The 23,792-nt window shown below is 35.0% G+C and overlaps 1 protein-coding gene across 1 annotated transcript in view; it reads right to left on the reverse strand.

Moving 5' to 3' along the window:
* Positions 1–23,792, reverse strand: part of TRAPPC12 (trafficking protein particle complex 12) — a 48,537-nt gene that overhangs the window by 21,742 nt on the left and 3,003 nt on the right. Inside the window, exons 3-6 of the mRNA XM_018085144.2 lie at positions 21,421–21,537; positions 14,415–14,528; positions 13,431–13,569; positions 3,186–3,298 (exon numbers count right to left, since the gene is read on the reverse strand). Coding sequence (XP_017940633.2) covers positions 3,186–3,298; positions 13,431–13,569; positions 14,415–14,528; positions 21,421–21,537 — 483 coding nt within the window. The remainder of the gene's footprint in view (positions 1–3,185; positions 3,299–13,430; positions 13,570–14,414; positions 14,529–21,420; positions 21,538–23,792) is intronic.

Here is a 23,792-nt window from a genome sequence, read left to right on the forward strand (position 1 = left end):
GGAAAATATATACAGATATGTGGAAAAATATATACACGGAAAATGATTTGCACCCAACCTCCAATCCTGCTTTCAGGTACCAGAAGTATGTAAGTAGATGGGGGCTGAAATGACCAAGTGACCAAAATAAATATGATTACATCTTTAACTGGAATAGCTAATCTAAAGTTGACAAGTGTCTGTAGAATATATACAACAAAAAGCAAGAAGAAATTAAGCAGATTAAAAGCAAGCATTGGATAGGAAGAAACCCCACAGTTACATTAAGGAACAGACACGAAATATAAAGACAAATTTTCTTATTATCAGAATGCATTAGCATTACCCTGGAATAGCCTCCCAGGGGATGTGGCCTCAGCTCCATAGGCTGGCTCATTAAAAACTAGAAAACAACCTTGCATTGCAAAGAGACAGACTAGGTGAGCTAATAGGTCTTTTCTTTCTTCTAGCTTTTATGACTCCAAGTTCATCTCATTTACATAATGACTATTCCTATGCCCTTCTGTAAATACGGATGACCAAAGATTATTTTTCCACTTTTTAAAATAGGAAAGTAAAACACTAGAGGCTTTTGGTTGAAAGCTCCCCAATTAATTCTGTTATAACCCAAATGGTTCCCAAGTGTCACGTAGAAATATTAAGACTAATGAGTGTACATCCTTTATGTTATTTTCTTGGGTTTGCCTTGGGTTTTTATAAGCATTATAAACGTTATTCTTGAATGGTCCAATTGAGATTGAGATTGTTGGACAAATAGCGTTCCATACAAAAATCAAAACATGTCAGCCAACCCTAACTTCAAATGGTTAAATTATCACCAATTTACAACTGTCTTTTAAAAACAGAGTTAGGTATACAAGCTGTCCTTTTTTCATACTCTTGTAGTCTTTGAATTGCTCCAAAAGACAAGGTATTTATTGAATGCAAACAAATGAAGTAATCTGCAATGAGGTGTCTAGAATAACAGATCAGAAGTATTTCTCTGAGAAGGATGGTATGTTTTATTTTTTTGTAGTTGTGTACTGCACTTTAAAAAGGAGCATCCATCAGCAGAGACAATGGCTTGTCCTGGCTACTATATCCTAACTCTAGTGGAAGGTGAAAGAACCAAAGGGAGATCATTCTTTTTCTTGCTGCAATTGAACACACCACCCTGGGAGAAACTTTGCAAACTCAGACACAGGAAGGCAGAGACAAAGAGGTGACAATCTGTGAACCAACATCAAGTGCAGAGAACAGGGGACTACTCAGAAGAGCTTACAGAAGACATATAGTCAGACTCAAAAAGCTTCCCCCAAGGGCAAAAGGGATAATTTGTAGTGACCTAGGTAACTAGCAGTTGATGGAGTGAGAACAGGAGTAAACAGATCCGTCTTCAAGAACTTAGCAGGGAGGGAAATATGTATATAATAATTTGTAATTTGTTTTTATTTCTATTTCCCTTACTTAAACAAATAATCAGCCTAGTTCATATTCAAACAAAATCTTGTATTATAGTTTAAAAGCTTCCTTGGTACACTGGATAGGTTCTAAGGATATGCACTTAAAGGAAAAGAGCAGAGGCAGACACTGCAAGGTTGTACATGACTTAAAGGTCTTATAAAGGAGTGGGGGGGGAGGAGGCAGGGAGTTAATTTTCTTTCCTTTCACTCCTCTATTTACCAACAATCTCTAATCTATGGAGAATCATGGCTGATCACACTGTAACTGAGATGTGGCCATTTCAATAGTTTGCCAGATGGCTGATGAACACCTTTGCTCAGCAGTTGCTCCCTCATTCACATTCATACAGTTTTCTCTCTTTGTTACAAGATGAAGGAACTTAGAAACAAGTTCAGGTTTTGGAATCTAGTGGCACCTTCATGATTGAGGGCAGACAACACAGCACTTAACACCAGATTGCATAAAACAAAGATACGAAACAGCTGATCTGCTCCAGACCAGGGTAGGCAAATGTTAGTAGAAGCACCAGGAAATCCTGCAACAGAGGCATATAGCATGTCCTAGAAGAACAGAATTACTTCAGACTGAGGACCGTTTATAAAGAAAACAGCTGGAGTGAACAGCCTGCCAGGAATATTATGACATGAGATGGTCATCAACAGGTAACTGTATTTATGAAGTGCTAAGAAGTGGCACTTCTTGGCCAAATTAGATACATCTCTCCGCGGTTTCCAAATCAATTCTTTCCAACTTTGTAACAAATGCCATATTCACTTCTTATTACCTAAACCATTCATTTTTCCCCTCATAATACAAAGAACTGGACTTTTTACTGTAAACATTTGGTTATCCTAGCCATTGCTGGGCTAGAAGAAAGTTGATTTCATATATGTAAGGCCATATAACTACACAATTGGTAATTATCATTTCCCTTCACTTCTCTTATCCAAGTTATTTAAGGAGTAAATATAGGAAACTTCCATGGAATACTGAAAATAAATTGCATGTATTTATCTTATATAGTTTTGAACTTTCAAGTGTCACAGATAAAGCAATAATGTTGCATTTCCTCTAGACTTTATCACATGGTAACAATTCATAATCACTGGTGCATTAGACTGCCCGGAAAAGATGTAAAAAACATTTAAGGACAAATGCTTACTGTCAGCATGTTGGTTTTAGAGGAAAAAGTTAGTGCTCACAACTCCATGACTCCAATTCCAGCACCGACAAATCCCATGTTATAATTCGGGCCATAATTTTGTATTATACTACTTGACAAAACAAAACAAACCCCCCAGAACAAACTCAGCTGGTTGTACTTATATTCCCAAATGACTGTTGTTTCCAAATCCAGCTATTTGGGCTATTTCTGAAAAATCAAGACTATTTCCAAAGGATCAAGGTCATTAACAACTGTTTTCAGCTGGATGCAGCTGAGTGAAGGAAAGAAATCTCCTCTACTCGCCCTTTAACACATCTGCTCACTGTCCTCCACATCTTGTCTGGCAAAAGCACAAAAGTTGTCCCCTGTTCTACTCATTTGAGTCAGAGCTACCACAGAGTAGAGAAGGATGTCTCCTAAAAGGAAAGAGGCACTTCATTACTTTTAATAGCGAGCTCCATATTTGCATCAAGATGGGAGTAAAACAAGTCATCACTGAAACTTAATGTTCTTTTTAAGGACAACAAAATTTATTTCTTAAACATTAAGAAATGTTAGCGCATAGAGACGCTGTTACCTTGGCGCAGATTATCTTCATACTATGAAGTCTGTCAAGTGATTCTTGAGGATTACCAAGGTATTGGGGAAGTTCAGCATGTAAAATCCGCATGGAGAAAGGAACCATGGAACCTAGAAACACAATTAATTTTGTTAAGTGTGTTTGTTATAATGATCAGTTAGTGATTTGCCGACATTAAACAAGGTATTTCTCACTAGTGTATCTCATAAAGTCCATTTTGCCTATCTATCTTTTTCTTCTCCTGATGAAAGATGTGAAAGATGAGAAAATAGGAAACTTTTTCTCATACTATGTGACATGTAAAATGTTTTAAATAGGCAAGCAAATGTAACCATAATCACGAAGGCAAGAAGCAGGTGCATCTACTTCAGATTTTCAAAAACAAGGCTGTGCAAGGAAGTATAATGTTTCATTAAAGATTTTTATAAACTAATTAAAACAAGGGATAAACAAAAATGAAGTTTACTCAACATTACTACTAACATTTAATAATTATATATATTTTACAATCAATGCAAAAGAAATAATACAAAATTACTAGCCTTAAAAGTATGCTTGTGAGTGAGTTATATAATCAGGGCATACAAAACCACTTGGCATATTTTTGTGTATTTTCTGGTTCATTCACAACATCAAAGAATAGGGAAAGAAATTTAAGCAATATGTGGGGAGAAAAATGTCTTAATTTTCACATTAGCTTACTTTTATCTTTATTATTATTACAACATTTACCAAAGACCCAATTTTCTGAGTTTATCAGCATCCCGGCTGACTTCAAGGGCAGTTTAAGGAGCTTAACAGAACTCCAGTGTGTGCAACACCTTGCTTTCAGATAAGTGCATAATCCTGATACACAGACAACAATAATGAACTTAAACTAAACTATTTGAAACCAAATCAGACCTGGAAAAAGGAGCAGTAGGCCTTGCAAAATACTGTGCTACAGTTCTAGTATTTTAATATATACATTTGCTTACTTTAGACATATTCTAAGGGGATTTCCCTTTGAAGTCACCTCTTGCCTCATCTTTTTTCAAAAACAGGACTCAAGCGCCTTCTAAAAACATTTTTGCACCTGTTCTTAACAGGCTTGTATGTCAAAGAGGTAAATGCTATATAGAATGAGTCACTGCCTCAACACAATTTTTTAAAGGTTGACAAAATTTTAATCACAAAACTCACTAATTATGACCTTCAGAGTAAGCCACTTACATCTACATAAATTCTCTTTTCCCAATGATAACTATTCCCCATGGCTTCAGTGACTGCTGTGTTCCCGTAATGGACATACACATCAGCTTAAAGCACCATCATACGTAGAATAGACATCAGGAAAACAAAACTGCCTTTAAAATTCTATTAAGAGAAGTGTAAGAGTTTATTCAATCAGTAACAAAACACATGAAATATTTTATGTATATCCTGACTAGTACCTAACACGACACAAGTGAAGACACACAGTCAATGTAGGGGGTGAACAACAATGAAAAGCAAGGTGAAAATAATTTAAGAGTAAGTTCCGTGCCAGAACACCACAGAAAAATTGCTTTGTAGACACGTTGTGAGCTGTACTGCAAACTTAGTTCACCAAATGTGAACTCCAGCTGGTTGTACCTCTACCACCCCTGTGGCAACCAAGTTGCAACTCCACCATGCAAAAGTAATTCTGCCAAAAAAAGCGCTCTGCCTAAAACCAGCTAGCTTGGTACTGTTCTTTTTCAAGAAAGCAGTCTTAATTTACTGTTGATGAACATTCTGCTGCACTCAATGGGATTAGTGAGAAAAAGGTAAAAAAAAAGGAATCTAGAGTTTTAGCAACATTTTGGTTAATGACTGTGTTGCAGCATTGTCAATTCTGAACAAGTTTGTATCATTACATCCTCTTGTAAAATGCAGCAAAAGGTCAAGTCAATTAACAATCATACAGAAAATCTGGATTGGTACCAGAACAGCTCAGGGTACAAGTACATGACAGGTATTTAATGAAAGAGAGATGGAACATCTCACATTACAGATTTTTATAAAATTTATACAATGTTTTGTAAAACACTTTTTTTGGATTGCATATTTTGTAAAGTGTTGATCTTATGTATTGTTGAATGAAGCCATGCTACTAAGATCCATGTCAGGGGAAAGAAGAACCCATTAGCAATCTACATCATCAGAAGTGGTGTCACGGGATGTCAAAATGATGAATGTGACTCCAGGTCAACTTAGACTCCATAAGAATCTGATTTATTTCCTATCACAACTAAGACCTCAGTTGTAACAGGCATTTAGAACTATATTACTTCAAAATATACTCTACTGATGTATTATTTCTCAACCACTCAGTATTTCCTTCATGGTTTGTGACCAAAAACATTCCAGTGTGATCCTCAGTGTTATATCAAGTCTGATGACCGATCTCCCAAACAAAACTAGACGGAAGCTGGCCCAGGGTGTAAGGATAGTCAGAGGAAAGTCTTGTCAAACCAGAATTTGTACTACAATTTCACACAGGAGGATTTAAAACTCTAGCATCTATTTCTTCTATTTCTTTTCAAAACTCATGACATAAATAGAAGAAATTTTACTGTAAATATCCAGGAAATTCATCCAGTGGATTTCTGTTACTTACTGCTTATTAAACAGGCTGCTAACTTTATTTAAAATATCAGAAATACTGTTTCTGCCCTCTTCCTCAGTTTCCTTGGAATCCTTCTGAATAGGAGATTTTTTTTTTTTGAAGAAAGCACAAAACTACACTCATGCTCTCCTACAAACTTTCTTACCAGTCCATGTAAACAGTATTGTGTAACTGTAGGTCAAATCAGATGAGCAAATTGCTCATAAAAAACCAGCAGCACTTATTCAAGCCACTCATCCAAATACAGACATTAAATACTGTGCTTATAAAAAATATGTTCCTATCTACAAGTAAACTTCTCTTTAGTTAAATGATATGAGGTGTGCATAATATATCTAATTAATTTCCTTCACTAATAAACTGACTTTCTGGATAAAAAAATGGCCATAAATTTATTTAGATTTGGTAAAGTTTTCAATGAGTGCTACTTATATAAAGTGCTAATACATTTTACATACACTTCTCAGAAAGACCTACATGGCAGTATTGAAAATGCACGTGAAGAGATCTGTTCACAAGAATAATTCTGTAACTCCTGATTAACAGCTGTGTAAAAACTGGCAAGAGTAGAGACTTTACAATGATGTGCCTGAGATTTTAGAAAACACTGTAATTTTCATTTTACATTGTTTAGGTTAACAAGAAAACAACTGGGAGGAGGTAAATCACATCTGTTGACTCTAGAAGGTCAATAATAATAGTGTAAGGAAGGTCTGAAAGGCAGGTTTCAGAATTTGGAGTACAAAACTTAACCATAAAAACAGATTAGTAGGGGAAAAAACTGTACTTCCCTCAGTGAACATGGTTACACTGGGGGGGGGACAAAACAAAAAAGTAAAATTAACTACATGAACACTCAGCTGTAACAGAAATATATGTGCTTGTCAGACTAAAAATTACATTACATTGTCTGTTCTCTTACTGTTAGGCCACATACTTAAAGCACAGAGGGCAAGACATATTTATTTGTAACAGGTTCCTATACTAGGGATAAGAAAATTTTATACGAACTTTGAATTAATTGCATGCTGTCTTTTGCAAAACTATTTGGAATTAAACCCACATACTCTATTATATTTCACTCAGTACTGAATTTAACAGGGCAACATGTCAAGGAAGTATTTAAAACAAATAGTATATCCTGTGATTAAAATGTTTGCTTAGGAGCACAGGAGAATGCATTTTGCTCTCTACTTCATGCTTCAGACTTCTACAATAATGCCCTCTTACGCAGTAAAACCATGTCAGCCAAGCTAAGGTAATTTCAACAAAAGGCAACACCCTACAATTACAGGCATGTATTGAAATTTTAAATTAAATAGGTCTTATTCTAGCTTGATGTTTTACAGTTGACCTCTGTTGCTCCTCTTCAGGGGTTTCATAATAAGCTATAAAAAATTTATAATGGAAAATGGTTTAATTTTAAGACAATTTTCTTAGATATCACTTCTAAATACACTGAAGAATTTTTTTCCAAGAATATGATTTTTGATTGTCACTTTTGTATGAATTACTTATTCTTATACATATATGTATTATCAGCATACAAAAGGCAAAACTAAAAAGTAAAAAACGGTCTGCTGAAAGGAAAATGGATACTGTGAAAGCATGGGAACAGATGGAATAAATAGTAAGATCAGGTTAATTTTCTAAGACCACAGATTTCAATTTCTATTTCTTTATGAACAGCTGCACATTTTCATAACTGTCAAAACACAAACACCACCCCATGTCAATCAAATTCAAAATGCAGCCCTCATCTGCAGCCCTTTTAGAGCAGAAAAGAGAGGATTCCAATGGCCAGCCATTGTATCTTCATATTTTATTGTTGCAAACCTAGTAACCAGAAATGCTTTCTGATGTGACTTCTACAGCTTATTCAACAAATCTTAAATACTAAAGAGCAGCAGAAGGGCAGATACCAATTACTACAAGTATAAAGTGGGATCTTATGACAATAATGAAAGAAAAAAAAAAGAAAAATCCTTCCTTCACTGGGTAAAAGAGAAATACAGAAAATCTAGTTTCAGAAAAATATTCTGCTTTATACATACATATACATACAGAGATGTAAATCCTTGCCTTTATATTCACACATATATTTACCAAAAGCATATGTGTATAATTTATAAGATTTTTAAGAGGGATAATGTAGTAAGTTTGAATCCTAGCCTTGCTGACTAGCAATTAGAAGTATACTTAAAAATCCACTAGTTTCCAGACTAGTTTCCAAGTTTTTGTTTATTCTTTTCAATCCAGAGAGACTGAAGAAGAGACAGGAGCCTAAATGTTTGTACCCACGTAAGGAAAACGTTTTGAAAATTTTATCTGAACTTTCATGCTTGCATATTTTTTACAATTTAACTGCAAGTGACCTAAGAACACAGGTACTCTGAATCTAGATCTGGTTTTGAAAGATGTCAAAATTACTTTTTCAGTAATTTGGAGTTACTTGCACTGAAACAAGAAAAACATAGGAGAAAGAATACGGAAAAACCCTACAACAACTGCCCCACCTCAAAGAGATCACGTTACATCTTATCTACTGATAGCTGCAGTAAGCAGAATTTAGAAATTACTTACTCATAGTGTTAAGAAATCCTATATTAAGCTGATACTGTCTACAATGAGATTATGTAGCCTTGGGAAAGAAAGCTCAACTGAGTACTTCATCAGCACTCTACCCCCCCTTAAAATTATACATACATTTCTTAACTAAAATATCTACATTATTTCTGAAAAATTTGTATTTGCACATCTGAGTAGTCTGAATAACCAACTGGAACCACAACACTTGAGTGGTATTTATTCAAGTCCTATTAGCTGATTTCACAGATAGAAGGTAGCTCTGAAGCAAATGAATGGAGAGTGTATTTAAAGACACAACAGAGATATACACAGTAATGTAAAGAAAATAATGGGCAAACCAGTTCCACTAGAGGCTTTAATATGTTTTTTTACTGCCAAAATGAGCCTGAATGAAGAACTCTCCCAAGTAACTGCCAAGACTGAATCAGTCTGATGTGAGAGTGTTAATGTCAGGCACCATTTGTGGTAACACATGAGAAAACTAGTGCCACATGTAACAGTGATGGGAGTAACTTTTTTCTTCTGCTTTCCTGCAAAATTTTAAGGTCTGCAATGATAAATGGAAGAAGGAAGTGAAGGGCAAAAAATCAGGCATTATTAATGGACAGGAGCACTCTATATGCCATAGTTTCTTTAGTCTGTGCATTTCTCCTCTTATCTTTGTTTTTACATTGATTATTCCCTCTTGTCTCTTCACCTACCACAATTATTCTTCTTTTTTCCCCACACCACTTCCCATTCTGCTACAGTTCTCCCACTGACCAAAACCTGACATGGCTGAAAAAACCAGTATTTCACTTATAGCATCATCAAACCCCATGGATAAAAAAAAAAAAAAAAAAGGAAGTTTCAGCCAGGCTGCCTCCTACTAGCATAGACAAGTAAGAGAGAAGAAGAAAGGAAGACAGTAAACTCAAAATGGCCAGACAGCACCATAGAGGTCTCATACACAGGAGATAATTTCCCCAGTCCAAGTCTGGCCTTACTTATGGCATAGGCTGACATTCAGAAACAGGACCAAGTTTCTGAGAGCAGGTAGGCCTTGGAGCTGTACACAGTCCTCTGCACTACACACAGTGCAGGTGTCTGTAAAATGTCTTTTGTGGGTATTAGAGATATAATTCCGTGTGTTTCCCTTGTTAACACAGCATCTCTGCGTTAGACATAAAACAAGTTTCTCATTACACATTTTTCTGGTTTATAAGGTTATTAAATGTAATAACAATAATAATTTATTACAGTTCACCTTAGATGTCAGCACTGAAAACTTGTTTACAATATGGGCTTGAATGACAGTTCTAAACCACATATGATATGATTCCTTTAGGAGGATCTGAATTTCAAAACTGAATAAAAGAAACAAATTAAGAGCACTACTTGAGTAAATAAGGACACGTAAAAAATGAAATCTTAGACAACTATTTTTTCAATCCATTTTTTCATGTATTTCTAATAAAACATCTAACTACAAGGGGTAGTAGTAAAGTCATAAAAGTAACACAGACCTAGTAAAATATGCTAAAGTAGTAGTTATAATGTCTAGAGTCACACTATTTTGATAGAAATATATATATATTTATATATTATTTTTTTAAACTGTCACTATCCATCCAAAAGTGTCAGCCTATTGCAGCACACACTAGCGTATCCCTAGAGTTGCAACACAGCCACACTTCAAAACAACTTGTCCTAGAATTAGTCACAGAGTTCATGGGAAGGTGTACAGTATGAAATCAGTTTCTAGAACACATACAACTAGATATTTAATGACATGTTCCTCACTTAGGTAATTTCCACCAGGGAAGAGAGACTGTTTTCATTCAGAGTAATACAGATTATGCTCTCTCTTCACAGGGAGAATGAAAAGAAGAAAAGAAAAATAAAATCCACCCCGTGTTATATAAACCTCTGGTCAGGGAATGAAAGTCCAATTTTTACTTATGCAAGTTTCTTTTCTTTGTAATATAAAATAAATTGTTCTAAGTTTTGTAGCTTTAGAACACTGATCTTGGTAGCACTAACTTTTCTGTAACTTCCTGATCTACTAACCAGAAACAAGACCAAATTATCTCATAAAAGCATGAAATAGCATTTTAATGTTCCATTTTAATTGTTGGCTCTCACTTGTTCAGAAACACATAGGCATTACCAAGAGAAAGGCTATCTCAGGTTAGGAAATCTATCATATGAGAGTTCATTAAATATCACGAGGAACACAGAAACAAATTATATGAATAGAAGTGGGTCAGACTGTGTAAATACAAAGTCAGAACCCTAAAAAAAATATCCTGAAATTCATTAGTCATGAGAACAATGACAAAAATTCAGCCTTATATACCCCACAGAGTACAATGAGATGTGCAGGAAGCAATCTGGAACAGAGTTCCTGACCTAAGGACCTATCTATTAAAAACCAAAAAAATGATATATAAAATCATACTTTTTAGCTTCTTTACACAGATGAATTTAAAAGAAATAGATATATAACTGAATAATTTTAAGATTTTACTAGAAAATGGAAATGGTTTGCTCTCTGCCCCATATCAAACAGGAATGATCTAAGAGTGACTTAACTTATTCCACTGAGTGATAAGAGGATCCCAGACTACGCTCCCCAACAGGCTGTACACCTACAAACAATGGAGATGACTGAAGAAAGAGCATGTAGAAGCCAGGAAAGAAAGAATTCAGAAAGACTAGATTTTACAGCCATGAAGAAAACAACAGTAATGGGATCCATGCACAGCATGGCTGCAAATGCCATACAAAATATGAGGATGAAACGGAGATTAGTAGTGCAGCGAAAAGGGAAAGAACTTTAGAAGGAAATTAGGAGGAACGTGTTGGCCATGTTAAGTAAAATTAATGGAAAAAAATCTTCCACTCCTCATAGAGTTACTTGTAACTTAAATTCTTTGAGGTATATTTCTCCGAGATTAATGGATGAGGGACTATTCTCACTGCTGTAAGAAGTTCAAAGCTTTCCCAACTTCAAGCATAAACCCCAGAAAATTTTCTAATTTATTACATTTTTTATTATATTTTGAATACAAAAAAATTATGCAAAATATTGTATGCATTACAATTAATGTGTACATTATTTATATCTATACTCTCATTTCTTAAATTGACTTTTAAGTGCTTACTCCATTTATATACCATAAATCAAAACTAAAATGTTGAAACAAAACCTTTTCTTTTATGCTTGTTACACCACAAAATGATATGCAAAATTACCAAACAGCAGTGGATTGTGGATTCATACTAATAGATTTATGAATGATTTATCTATATTTTTTATTTAAATTAGCCAGTTAATGATGCATTTATACCAGATTTCTTTGTCCATAATCCAGTATAGTGTAGTTAAATGTCAGCCAAAAAGAAGTGCTTGTTTTCTCCTACATCCCCGCGAATGCCTCATCGATACCCTCATAATTTGTATGAAATAGCCACAGTGGTTGAGTGGTTGTTGCGAGAACAGTTTGGATTCAAAGCTCAGTCCCAGAACAGGTGCCTGCAGCAGTCAGCCAGACTATCCAGAGCTGCTACTATTTGTATGATCTGTGGCATGAGGACTCAAGCACCTCAAATATTGACATGACCTGCAAGGATTTTTCTTTGACAAAAAGAACTTATTTTTAGTATTGAAAAAGATGTGGAAACATACATATGGCCTGGGGAAGACTAATCCTGTGCAGCACTGCATCAAGTGCAGAGTTGCCCAAAGATAACCAGATTCAAGGAGCTGTGCAACCTGATGACCAAGACCTCTCTCACTCTTGAAAATTATACAGCTCCTTCTCAGTGGATTGCCAGTGATTGCTTGAAAGACGATGAGTTACGTCAGAGGGACTTGTTCTAGGCAGTCCACATTGGCCTTGATGGGCCACCACTGATCCTTTGCATCATTTACCTTCTGTAAAAAAATCCCAACTTTCTGACACCAACTTCCCTTCCTCAGCAATCTCAAAATCTCAGTACCTTCTATGTTACCCCATCAAGACTACCAGCATCTCATGTAAAATGGACTATAATTTTTCAGAGTGGCACTGGCTATAACAACTGTTTCTTACAAATGTTGTATTATACACTGTGGTTCAAATATGAAAGCCCAAGAACATAAGAACATTCAACAGCATACTTGTACCAAAGACTTATTTTTTCTAAATAATAGATTTAGAAAAAATAAAATTTCAAAATAGCCTGAACGGGAGTGAAATTGCTCTTAAAACTAGCAATTTTTCAAACCTGGGCTTCTAGAGGACTAGGATACCCTGAGTAGAGGAACTATGTGGTTAATCTATGGGCTATTTGGAGTAGTGGGAAGTAGTGCATCTGTAACTTGAGACAAACTGCTTATAAAGAATTTGGTGGCGGTTTTTTTCCTCTTCAACAACGAGATCCACAGTAAAGTTCTGTTTTTATTTACTTTCAATTATTAAGCAAATAATATTACATTCAACCATTTCTTAAATTAAGGAGAATTATTAAATTAGCTCTAAATTTCTTCTTTTAATCTTAGGAACCAGAAAATAACATCTGCATTAGCACCTGTCTGCATGGACATGCAAGGGTTAAAAATAGCATACTGATAGTACCTGGATGATGGTAAGAGGAAAAGCTTATACGTTCTGTTTCCATAAACTCTCTCATCACCTTTTACAGCCTGTTTCTGGCTAAAACATAATATTTAAGCTTGGTGGGTTTTAATTTCAATACTATAGATCTAAACTATTATATTTACTTGTAAAAAACATTCCTCTATAGCAGCATCATGAAATACTCTGCCTACCTATATTGTTTTACTTCTTATTACTCCTGATTGCAACCTCCATAATGTGAACAATACTTTAATGTAGTAATCAATCATGTTCCTCTGGGGAAAACAAACAAAACAAAACCAACATAATCCAAAGTTCACCAATGCTTTAGAATTAAAAAAAACTGAATTCAACTAATATTTTATAATGACCGGTAAAATCAGCAAAAATGAAAAGCATTTTATAAATCAAGTGTTTTACCTTTTCGTCCCGGGTATACGTGAGGGTAATATTCATAATAAAGATCAGGCTGGTCTAAATTTCCAAATTGTTCAAATTCCATTTCTGCATTTTGGAATAGATTCAGTTTTACCAGCAGTGCTAGTCTCACAAACCACAGCTAAAAATTAATACATATAAAAAAAAAGGGGGAAAATCTGTTATTAGGTTCAATCACAAGCCACATCCAAATACAATTTCAACTTTCTAAGTTCTTCTGATAAAAGCTGAGTAAAGAGTTTCTATGTTACTCACTGAAAAGAATAGGGATTTATATTTACATGCTCTTTCACAAAATACTTTTCATCAGATCATTAAAACAAAACACAGAGGACTGATGGTTTAATTGTTTGTAAAGATAGTGAAATTATGAAGATGAAGTTTAAAAACTAGCCTGCTTCAAATTAGAACATCTCTCTTTAACCTGAGTTAGCATGTATGAATTATCAATCTGATATATTAATTGTTTTTCCAATTTTATGCTATTCTTAAAATCTCTTAGGATTTTGGTGAAATTCCATGAGCTTTATAGTTACTAGGGCCAAAAACATGACTTCTCATCTGGGTTACATCTGAACCACTTGTAATATTTTATTAAATTGGGTTCTTACTTTCTTATCAACATGAAACACATTCTCCCATTTGAAATCTTACTACAAAGTTCACAGTCTAGATAGTTCTATGAACTCTAGCACAGCGAGTCTTTCAAGACAGCAGAACATTTCATTTTGCTAGTGTGACTACCTTTAAAAGCATACAATCAAGATCGAATTCTACTTAAAAAAATAAGTTTGTTTTAAATGAAGACCTACTTTCCTTTAGCAAACAGAGAAAGTGACTTACTACAATGTTTAAGTAAGCTCAGTTTTTAGGTTACAATTAGGAAAAGAAGTTTGATCATGTTAAAAAAAATGCCACTGTGAATATTGTTGGAAAACAGTGACAAGGGTGTATCTGTAAACGTACCTGTAAAGAATCTGTTGTATGGTTAGCAGGCTGTCCACTTTTTTTATAGCCTTGACCATGGGCAGTTAGAAGCCGCCCACACAAGTCAACTGCTGCCCTCCAGTTTTTACTGCTCTGGGAAGAAGAAAAGAGTAAGTAGCAAAATCATAAAGCCCCTAAAATGCACAACTGCTTATTTTGCCTGAAGCAGCAACTTGTACCCATCAGTAATAATGACAAGGTCAGGAGAACTGGCCAGTGAGAAGTAGAATGTCGTTTGTCAAAGCTGCACATCTAATTAGGCAAAAAGTGAAATCAAGCATTAATATTATCAGATCACTAAACCAAAAGAATATACAAACCCATACAGAATTCTAAAATTAAAGCTATATAATATTTGATAATATAAATGAATATAGTATAATATCCATAATTTTGTTTTCTCATCAAAAGGAGAAAAAAATTCCCAGCCATATATTATCAATAATCACAGTCAAATTACTCTACTATTACAAAGTATTCAATGTCTATTCGTATCTTACTGACTTCAGTATTTCAGATTATAACCCCTAGTGTAGTTCACTTAATGAAAATAAACTTTCCTAACATTGCCCAGAACATTCCTAGCAATCAGGAACAAAGGACAAGAAACAATACAATGCATAAAATGATAAATTCAGAACAATAACAACTGTTTCACCTATACAATGTAAACATCTGAATTTCCATTTCATGACTAACTTCAAAATGTTAAATTTATTTTTTTATTCATAAAACAAAACTATTCTTAGTTAACAGTCCTGTTACACTGCCATCCCATTAATGTGTAGCCTGTATAGCCTTGTATAGGCTGATGCAGCATACCAAGACCTTAACACACAGACTAATATTTCACAAGTTTTAAGTTGTCATACTTTTTTATCATACAGAAGGGATTTTCAAGAGACATGTATCCAGCAGGTCATTCTGAAATAAATATATCTTATTCCTGAAAGTCATATTTCTTTCAAATAGTTTCTTAAATACATTAAAAAAAAGGTAATAGAAATTGTCATGTTGTCTGATGTAACGGTAAGAAAGAAAATATATTTATATTGGTACTTGCAAGTTCAGATGCTAACCTCAAACTGGTATTTTATTAAATCCTCTCCAATGTTTTAGAAAATATGTCGATACAGCAAACAGCTACATCAAAAATTAGTAGTAACAACTGAAGAGTTTTCATACTTTCTGGCCTCCATTTTGCAGCCATACAGTTCAAAGGGCCACTACAGACACCACCGTGCACTAACCACCTCATCTCTCTCCCCTGCAATGTCAAATGCCAGATAAAAAGCTGAGTTCCACTAGAAATGCAGAAGCAAGACAGCAAGACCACAAAACAGCATGGCAGAATCTGAGACACCTACGCTCTCATGGAAAAGCAGGAACTGATAATGCCTTTACAACATCCTTCAACATCTACCTGTATCAACTTAGAAAAGCAGAAAGATACTGACACGGATTACCTGAAATTCATTCCGCTTCTGGAGAGACAAATTAAATTCTTATTATCCTTAGAATAGAAGCAAACACAGACTCAAAACTGCACAACTTTTCTTCCCAAATGAGTGTTAGGATCCAAAAATAAAAATGGATCATTTATGACAAACTTAGTTGCTACAATTTTTTAAATTCTATTTTGGGCATGGACAAAAAATACTTTTTCTTTATAGAACAAGACAGCCAGGAAAAGCAAGTCTGACAGTCATTGTGAAAACAGTCTTTGCTGGAAAATGAAACATAACATTCATCAAGATTTCAAAATTAGAGCCGCCTGCTGATCATGAAGCATAATTCTCTGTGGAAGCTTAATAAAAGGCAGTACAACTTAATTTGAAACAAACTGGACACATTATTTTGTCTGGCAAATTGTACCAAACTTAGAGTTGCCAGTCCAGCAGAAATCTTTCTCCAGGTATTTCAAACACCCCTCAAAACCTTGCAGGTCAGTCACTTTCACACTTCCTATGGTCTACAAGCACACAGTCCTAATAGTCTGGGTCCCTGGTTCCTGAATTTTGTTTGTAAGTCCTAAGTTGAGGCCTAAAGCAAGTATGGACACTACAGCTTCAGATACAGCATCAAAAATACTGAAGAATATCTTCAAAGACAAAAATAATTATTCTATGATGATCAGGACACGGTCATCTATCTGCTATTGTGTAAAAACATTAATTTCTACAAGAAAAAATACTGTCAACCAAATATTATTGCCAACTAGGTCACTAACACAGCGGCAGCCAGCAGCAGAGAACTTCTCTCCACACGACATTAGCATTATCTTTTTCTGCCCCTCTCCCCCCCGAAATCGAAGTTGTTCTTTTAATGAAAGCCACCAGTTTGTATGATTTCTGTACTTTTTGAGCACTGTTAGTCCAGATATTTATCTTGTGAAAGGAGTTTTTTGGTCCATATACATAACCAAAAATGAAAAGAAGAAAAACAAAATCATGTCAGTACTGACTGATGTACACACACCAAAGCTGGGCCAAGCAGAGCAGCCACCCAACAGACAATGCACTATTCCCTGCAGAACTTCTCTGTTCTTCAAAAACACAGAAATCCTGGGGGAGGTTTACATACAGACAGGGAAACTGCATAGTAAAACAGGTTTCAAATGCAATTCTTCTGTCTAGCAAAGCAAGTCATGAAGACTGGATGTCTGTGGAAAATGTGTTCAGTGATAAAAAGGGAACTCCACTGATACACAATTTATAACATTATTCAGTCTCTCAGGAAAAGCACTGAAATTTTATCCAGTAAGTAGAAATGCAACCTTTTCCCACAAGCACCCAGCTACTATTTGTGCTACTTGTATCTTCCATCTTCTCTCAAATCAGCGACATGAGAAATTGCTCACTGATTTAGAAACAAAAGAACAATCCCCTCCCCTATTTTCAAGGATAATTTTTAACTTATTAAAGTGAGTATGTATGCCATACCACTGTATCCAGATTTATTATATTTGAAAATATATGCAAAAGCACAACATTAATCACGTGCAAAAGTAGCAGTATATGACTTTTTTTAAATACACTCAAAGGGAGTCATTAACTCTACATGTAACACCATTAAAGTGATTAAAATGTCCTCCTCCACTAGCTATGACATGCTTCTCCCCTGTAAATTACATTGGTAGAGCACTTCCACATCAGCTAAGAAAATGTAGTTAGTAACCCTTTCCTGGCCTAGTAACTTGAAGAATGATTGTATGTTTAGAGCAAACACTGTGTATTTATAGTGGCAAGATGTAGCAGTCTTTTTTTAGATATAATAACTGAGACAAAATTTTCTTATGGTTTACAACTCAAAACATCAGAGGGGTCTCTATTAAGACAGACTGTGCTATTTCTTAAAATGAGTGTAAACAATTAATCTAAAATATGGAATAACAGGAACTAACATAATCACAGCTTGCACCTTGTATTTGCTGCTGTAAAACAAAGCAATGTTGTGAAGACAAGCTCTTCACATTTATTTGCTCTAGACGTAAATGCATATTCCTATGCCAGATTGATAAAACTTTTCAGAAACTGAAAACTCAAGATATTCTGCTTTCAGTTGAAAAATATAAAAACCTTCCCTGTACAGATGTGTAACTCTATTCACTAGTTATTACAGAATTATTTTACTGAACTGCTCCAGCACTCCTGTATCTCTTACAAGCCCCAAAGTTGTAAAACTAATTCAACTACACCAATTCACACCATTACCCTACCAGTAAAACATTTCCAATCCACTGTTACCCATCTGATAGCAGAAATTCAAAATGTGAAAGTACAGTTGTTCAATAAACTATCTTTGGTTTACTGGTACAAATCTCACTCAAAACAACTACAGACCAAAATAATTTTGTTAACCAAGTTTAACCACCTTAGTTCAGTTCCTGCTGAGCAAGAATTTGTCTTAGGCATGATGCTGCTGTTGGTGGTTTCATCAGAAAAGGTGTGCCTCTGGAAGCTCAGCTTACTAACTTCTTGGTAACTTTTGTTTTCTAACAACTAATTGTACTTCAGGAAACTTTTGCAGACTTTGCACTATGATTCCCCCAAAAGGACATCAGTCTCCAACATTCTTTGCTGCAAGCAGAAATTTCATCTTACCCACAGAATTGTTTTTAACTTAAATGGATGTGAAAAGTTATTACTCTAGGATGCACACTGGAACCAATCAAATTTAAGATACTGTTTTGTGACCCTGGTGAAAAGAGCTGGTATCTGCATTTGTAGATGTAATCTAGGAAGTACCGTCACTACATGTAAGGACCACATCACCAAAGAGGGATAAGATGATTTAGTGTCAGCATATGAGATCTTTAACCTGCAAAGTCATGTAACTTACAATGTAATGTGCACTCTGGGCAGTGATAACAAAAAGATGTTGGCTTCAATTGGAAGAGATTCTGAGAAGAGCTCCTAAGATGCTTGTGAAGGCATCCATGACTAGATTACTAGAGATGGGTTATTTTTGGAATTGCCACTGCTGTTTACCCATACAAAGTAGCAGGGGAGAGGAAGTAAATACTGAGAAAAGAAAATTACTTAAAAAGCAACATGAGACCAAAACACTTAAATTGTTGTAAACAACCTTAGCTTCGATTAGAAAGAAAGATTTTGAGAGAGGACTGATTAGAATTCCTTTGATTAGCAAGCAAAGGAATGAAGTTTTGGAATAGCCTTTGAAAGTAGCAGCAGTGGTTTTTTGCTTCTCTTTTCCTATTTGTCTATTTTAACTAATAAACAATGGAATAAAAACCTGGAATAGCATTCTTTTTTTCTAAATTTTTTCCATTCCATAATACAATGGAGCCCACCCAAGATCATCTGAGAATTCTAACCTAACAAGTTTTTCAGAACAGAACCTAACATTCACTTTTTGTTTCACCTGCCACTGGTGTCTTCCTACAACATGTGACAATTCTTGAGACTAAATTTAGATGTGATCAGTGACTGTATTATCAGACCTCTATAGACTTCAGGGTTTGGACATCAGCTCACAGGTAAACTCTTAAATAACAGGTATCAGTCTGAAGCTGAAGTCTATCCCAATTCCAAGCATTTCTCTTCTGTACTGTGGACCCATGTGAAATACAGTCTTTTGAGTGCTGCAAGGGATTGAGGTGAGTGATAAACAATCTCACTAATTCTCATGTTCATGTGTAGTTCAAGGATACCAAATAAACTCCTAAGGAAAAAAACTGTAATGTTATGGAAACTGCATAGCAATATTGCCAATGTGCATCAGTCTTTAACCAGATCTTAAATGAAAATATGTCCTGTAAGTGGTCCTTTGCATCAAAAGATTTATTCACTGCACATATGTGGTCAGGAATTCACTCATAAAGTAAAATTGGTGATTGGTAACAGAATACTTATTATATGTCATTCTGGCCTATGTATTAAAAAGTATATATATTTTTAATTAGTATCATCTAGCATGGGATTTTAATGTTTCTAAGTCTGAAATCTCTTTCAAACATTAAAGACTGTTGTCAATCAGAAATAAATTTTCTACATTTAGAATTTCAGAAAAAACCAGCAATGTTTGCCAGGGAAAAAATTGACCAACTAATTATCATCATAAAAAGAAACAAAATTCTGCAAATGAAACTGAGAAATAGTTATAATGGTATAATAAAAAAACAATTAACAGCTAATGATTGAGAGCCTTGAAAATTGAAGAACATTCTGAGTTCTAGCTGAATGGCTACAATTTTACAAAACCCCCGACCCTTCTAATAAGACAAGTTTTTAAATAAAAATGATCTACAGGTAGCAAAAGATGCTACAGCTGCATACTGCCTCCTTAGCTTCGCTGCCTTGAGCATAAGAACCTTAACACGGCTCTTCTGGAGCTTAAGAGCATGTTCAAAACTAAAACAGTATCAGCACCAGCACTGTATTTAAGCTACAAGGTTGTCTGCAGCACAGAAGAACATCTTGCATAGACACCAACTACCAGGCTAAATGGAAAAATGTTCCCCATTCCCCTTCTGGAAGAGGGAAAGAAAGTGCAGAAAAAACACTTGTCCTACTTAGACACTAATAGGTACAAGATTTCCCTATAAGATTTTGTTTCCCCCTCCAAACTCTCAAGTTAAGCAAAACATTGAGTCAAACTGAAAAATATCTGTCTCTGGGATGGAGATCACAATCTGTTTTTCGGCTTTAGTTTCCAAAATCACCGCTGAATTCCTTTAACAGTGCTTGCTGAAACCTCCCAGAGTATTCCCAACATGACAAAAAAGTTGTCTCTTTTGAAGCTTTACAAGTCAAGTCACACACTTAGATTAAAAGACGTTAAATATCAAATACAGACTGTCCTAACACTCGTAATTCCTCACAGCTTTTCCTCAGTAATTTTTCACCCATTTTGTTCAAAAATAAAATGAGTCAAAAATACCTTGTCATGTCACCAGATTAGGTAAGGCTCAGTTATGTAATAGTAATGAGTTTCATACAGGAACACAATGGTAGAAGGAAGGTTCACGAGGCTGCTAGATGCAACTATTTACAGGACAGAAATATTTACATTAATGAAAGGATTAAATTAAGCTTTCCTTTGGAAGCAATTTAGTTTTCCTGCACTGAAGTAAAAAATTAGGCATTACCATTTACAACTTGTACATCTTGCCTTTTGTAAAACACTCAGGTGAAAACATAAATATGTATGGAAAAAAGAGATTAAAATCTGTTTTACAACCATTTACAACACAAAAAAAAATTTACAGTCACTTAAGATAACCTTTTCTCTAACTTTTGCATATTAAAAAAAATGTTTACTGCATGATTTAAAACCAAATATTTAAATCCCAGCGTCATTCCCTTTAAAAATTACTGTAGTTTGGTGAGTATTATGGCAGGATCACGGATAGATTGATTTGTAGATTTTTTTCCCCAGTTTCTCTGCACATTCAGTAATTCCCAATTATCTTTAGGGAAGCATAGTATTTAATACATACTAAATTACAAAGATTGTTACTTACAATTAGCTGTTTCAAGCCCACAAATGACTGCTCCACAGAGCTGGTGTTCAAAACTTGTCTCTTCACTGCAGCTTGCTCCCCCAAGAAGCGAAGCATTAACTCTTTTACTGCATCTCCCTTGGTGTTCATGGAACAGAAAAACAAGACACATACCAAGACTCTTTTAAACATTATTTTTGCAAAATAAGATGTAGAATTAAAGCTGAGCAACATAGTTCTTTCCTCTAGAGAAATACATATTTATTTCACACAGAAAGTACTGGAAAATAAAACTGCATGTGTATTTACAGCATTGTAATGAAAATTTCTACATTTACTCCACATAACTTGGTATATTCTTGGTATATTCTAACTGCTTTCGGTTAGCATTGACACATTCAGGTTTATTTGCTTCTCATATTATTATTGCTCACAGATTTTACAAAATATTCCCAAAGATCTTATGAAACACAATCAGTTTTATTGGTTTTCACAATGCCTATTAACATTGAAAGGTGCAAGCTACTGATCAAAGATAAACATGCACACGATAAGCTAGCCTTATATACCCACAGAAAATAAACTTGAGAAATCACAGAACAAAGTAAACAGCAATCCTTCAATAAGTGTTCTTAATTTCAAAGGAACTAACTGCAAGAATCAGTAAGAGAAACTGGGCTACCTGAGCTCAATAGCTTTTTGTTTAAAAAAAAAGATGAAATTAATAAAATACAGCTATGTAAAGACAATTGATACTAAATGTTGGCACTTTCCCCATGGACAATGATGGGAAATATATTTGTGTTTAAGGAATGAGACTGCAACTACTCTTTCACTACATGGAAATCCTTTACCTCTAATGCTGTCACTTATCCTATGAATAAATAAGATATCCATCTTTCGGACAGAAGAGTCCAAAGGATTAAGAAAAGACTGTGTGCAAAATTACATGAATACAGAAGAATTCCTAATCTTCCCCAATAGCATTTTGGACCCAACAGTACTTTGGAGAATGAAACAGTAAAAATGAACATAATGAAACAAAGGACAGCAGACAGCAACTCATGGAAAAAGGTATAATGGAAAGATCATAAAAAGCTGCACTCAGACTCGTTCCGACACTCGAAGAACACAGGTGCAGACAATCTGTACCATTCAGAATCCAAGATAATTTAAAAATAATGCTTCTTGAACGATCACCAAAAGCAGCTGAAATAAAAAAATATTCAGTATTTTTCTTGGTATGATTTATCCACATAAAACTTATCTGAAAAAATTTTCAGACAATACACTTGTTATGCAAACACTTTCTGAGCAAGCACGGAAAAGAGTAAAGGATCAAGTTCTTTAACACACATCATGCAAAATTTCAGTCCTTCCCTGAAGCACATTTGCAGTTCACTCAACGTAAATGCACCTTACAACCAACTTCTCTGTCCACTGCATGCAGCCTGGTTTAACATCTTGGATTAACATTTACATTAGCAAACTATTCATACCAAAGCCATAATGACTATTGTTGGAAGCTGCTTTAACATTGAAAACATGCCTCCCACAATGTTTCAGTTGACATTTCAAGTACTCTACAATTATAGTTTCAGTTAAATACACTGTTTGCATACTAGTAGGGTATGGAACAATGTACCAAAGTAGGGGATGTCAAGTCAGTCAAGTCATGCACTCAGGCCATTGAAAAGCAGTAAGTGAAAGTGAGGAAAGTTGCCTAAACATAAAGCATTTCAAAACTTGTCCCTGCTGACATATCTATGAGATTACTTATAAATTATAATCAATGAAGAAAGCAGCAGGAATGCCCCTTAATTCCATTCATGATTTTACATCAGGTCTTATTGTAGAAATAAATCACATGGATATTGCCAAACATCTTCTTTTAAATTATGTACTAAATGGTACATCTGCATATATGCACATGGCCAGATCTAGGGAACCATCAGCACAAACAAGCCTTTAATCAATGATTGGACTGAAAAAAGTGAGCAAGAACTATTGTGAAAGAGAAGGCCTGCAATAAGGAAGCCCTCATCCTTGGAGCCTGCAGAAGGGATCATTCCTTCTGTCCATCCCATTAGCTGTCAGGAGAGGCATAGTACACACTCTTGAATAATTCATCAAGGTCTAAGGGATATTTTGGGCAAGGTGGGAAGGACAGGAAGAGTAGCAGCTTCCTATAACAATGTTTTCATTCATGCTACTTTTCAGGCTCTGTAACACAAACAAACGTTTTAAGATTAAATTAACCCAAGAAGCAGCAGCAGCATGGCATATGTCTAAAACTGGTATAATTTATTGATTGTGACAGAAAACTAAGATTTGTCAGTTAATTTAGCTACAAATCTGGACCTGACTCATTCCAGAAACTTTTCCGATAGCTC

This window comes from Manacus vitellinus, unplaced genomic scaffold, assembly GCF_001715985.3.
Source record: "Manacus vitellinus isolate BGI_N305 unplaced genomic scaffold, ASM171598v3 scaffold_11_pilon, whole genome shotgun sequence".
NCBI lineage: Eukaryota > Metazoa > Chordata > Aves > Passeriformes > Pipridae > Manacus > Manacus vitellinus.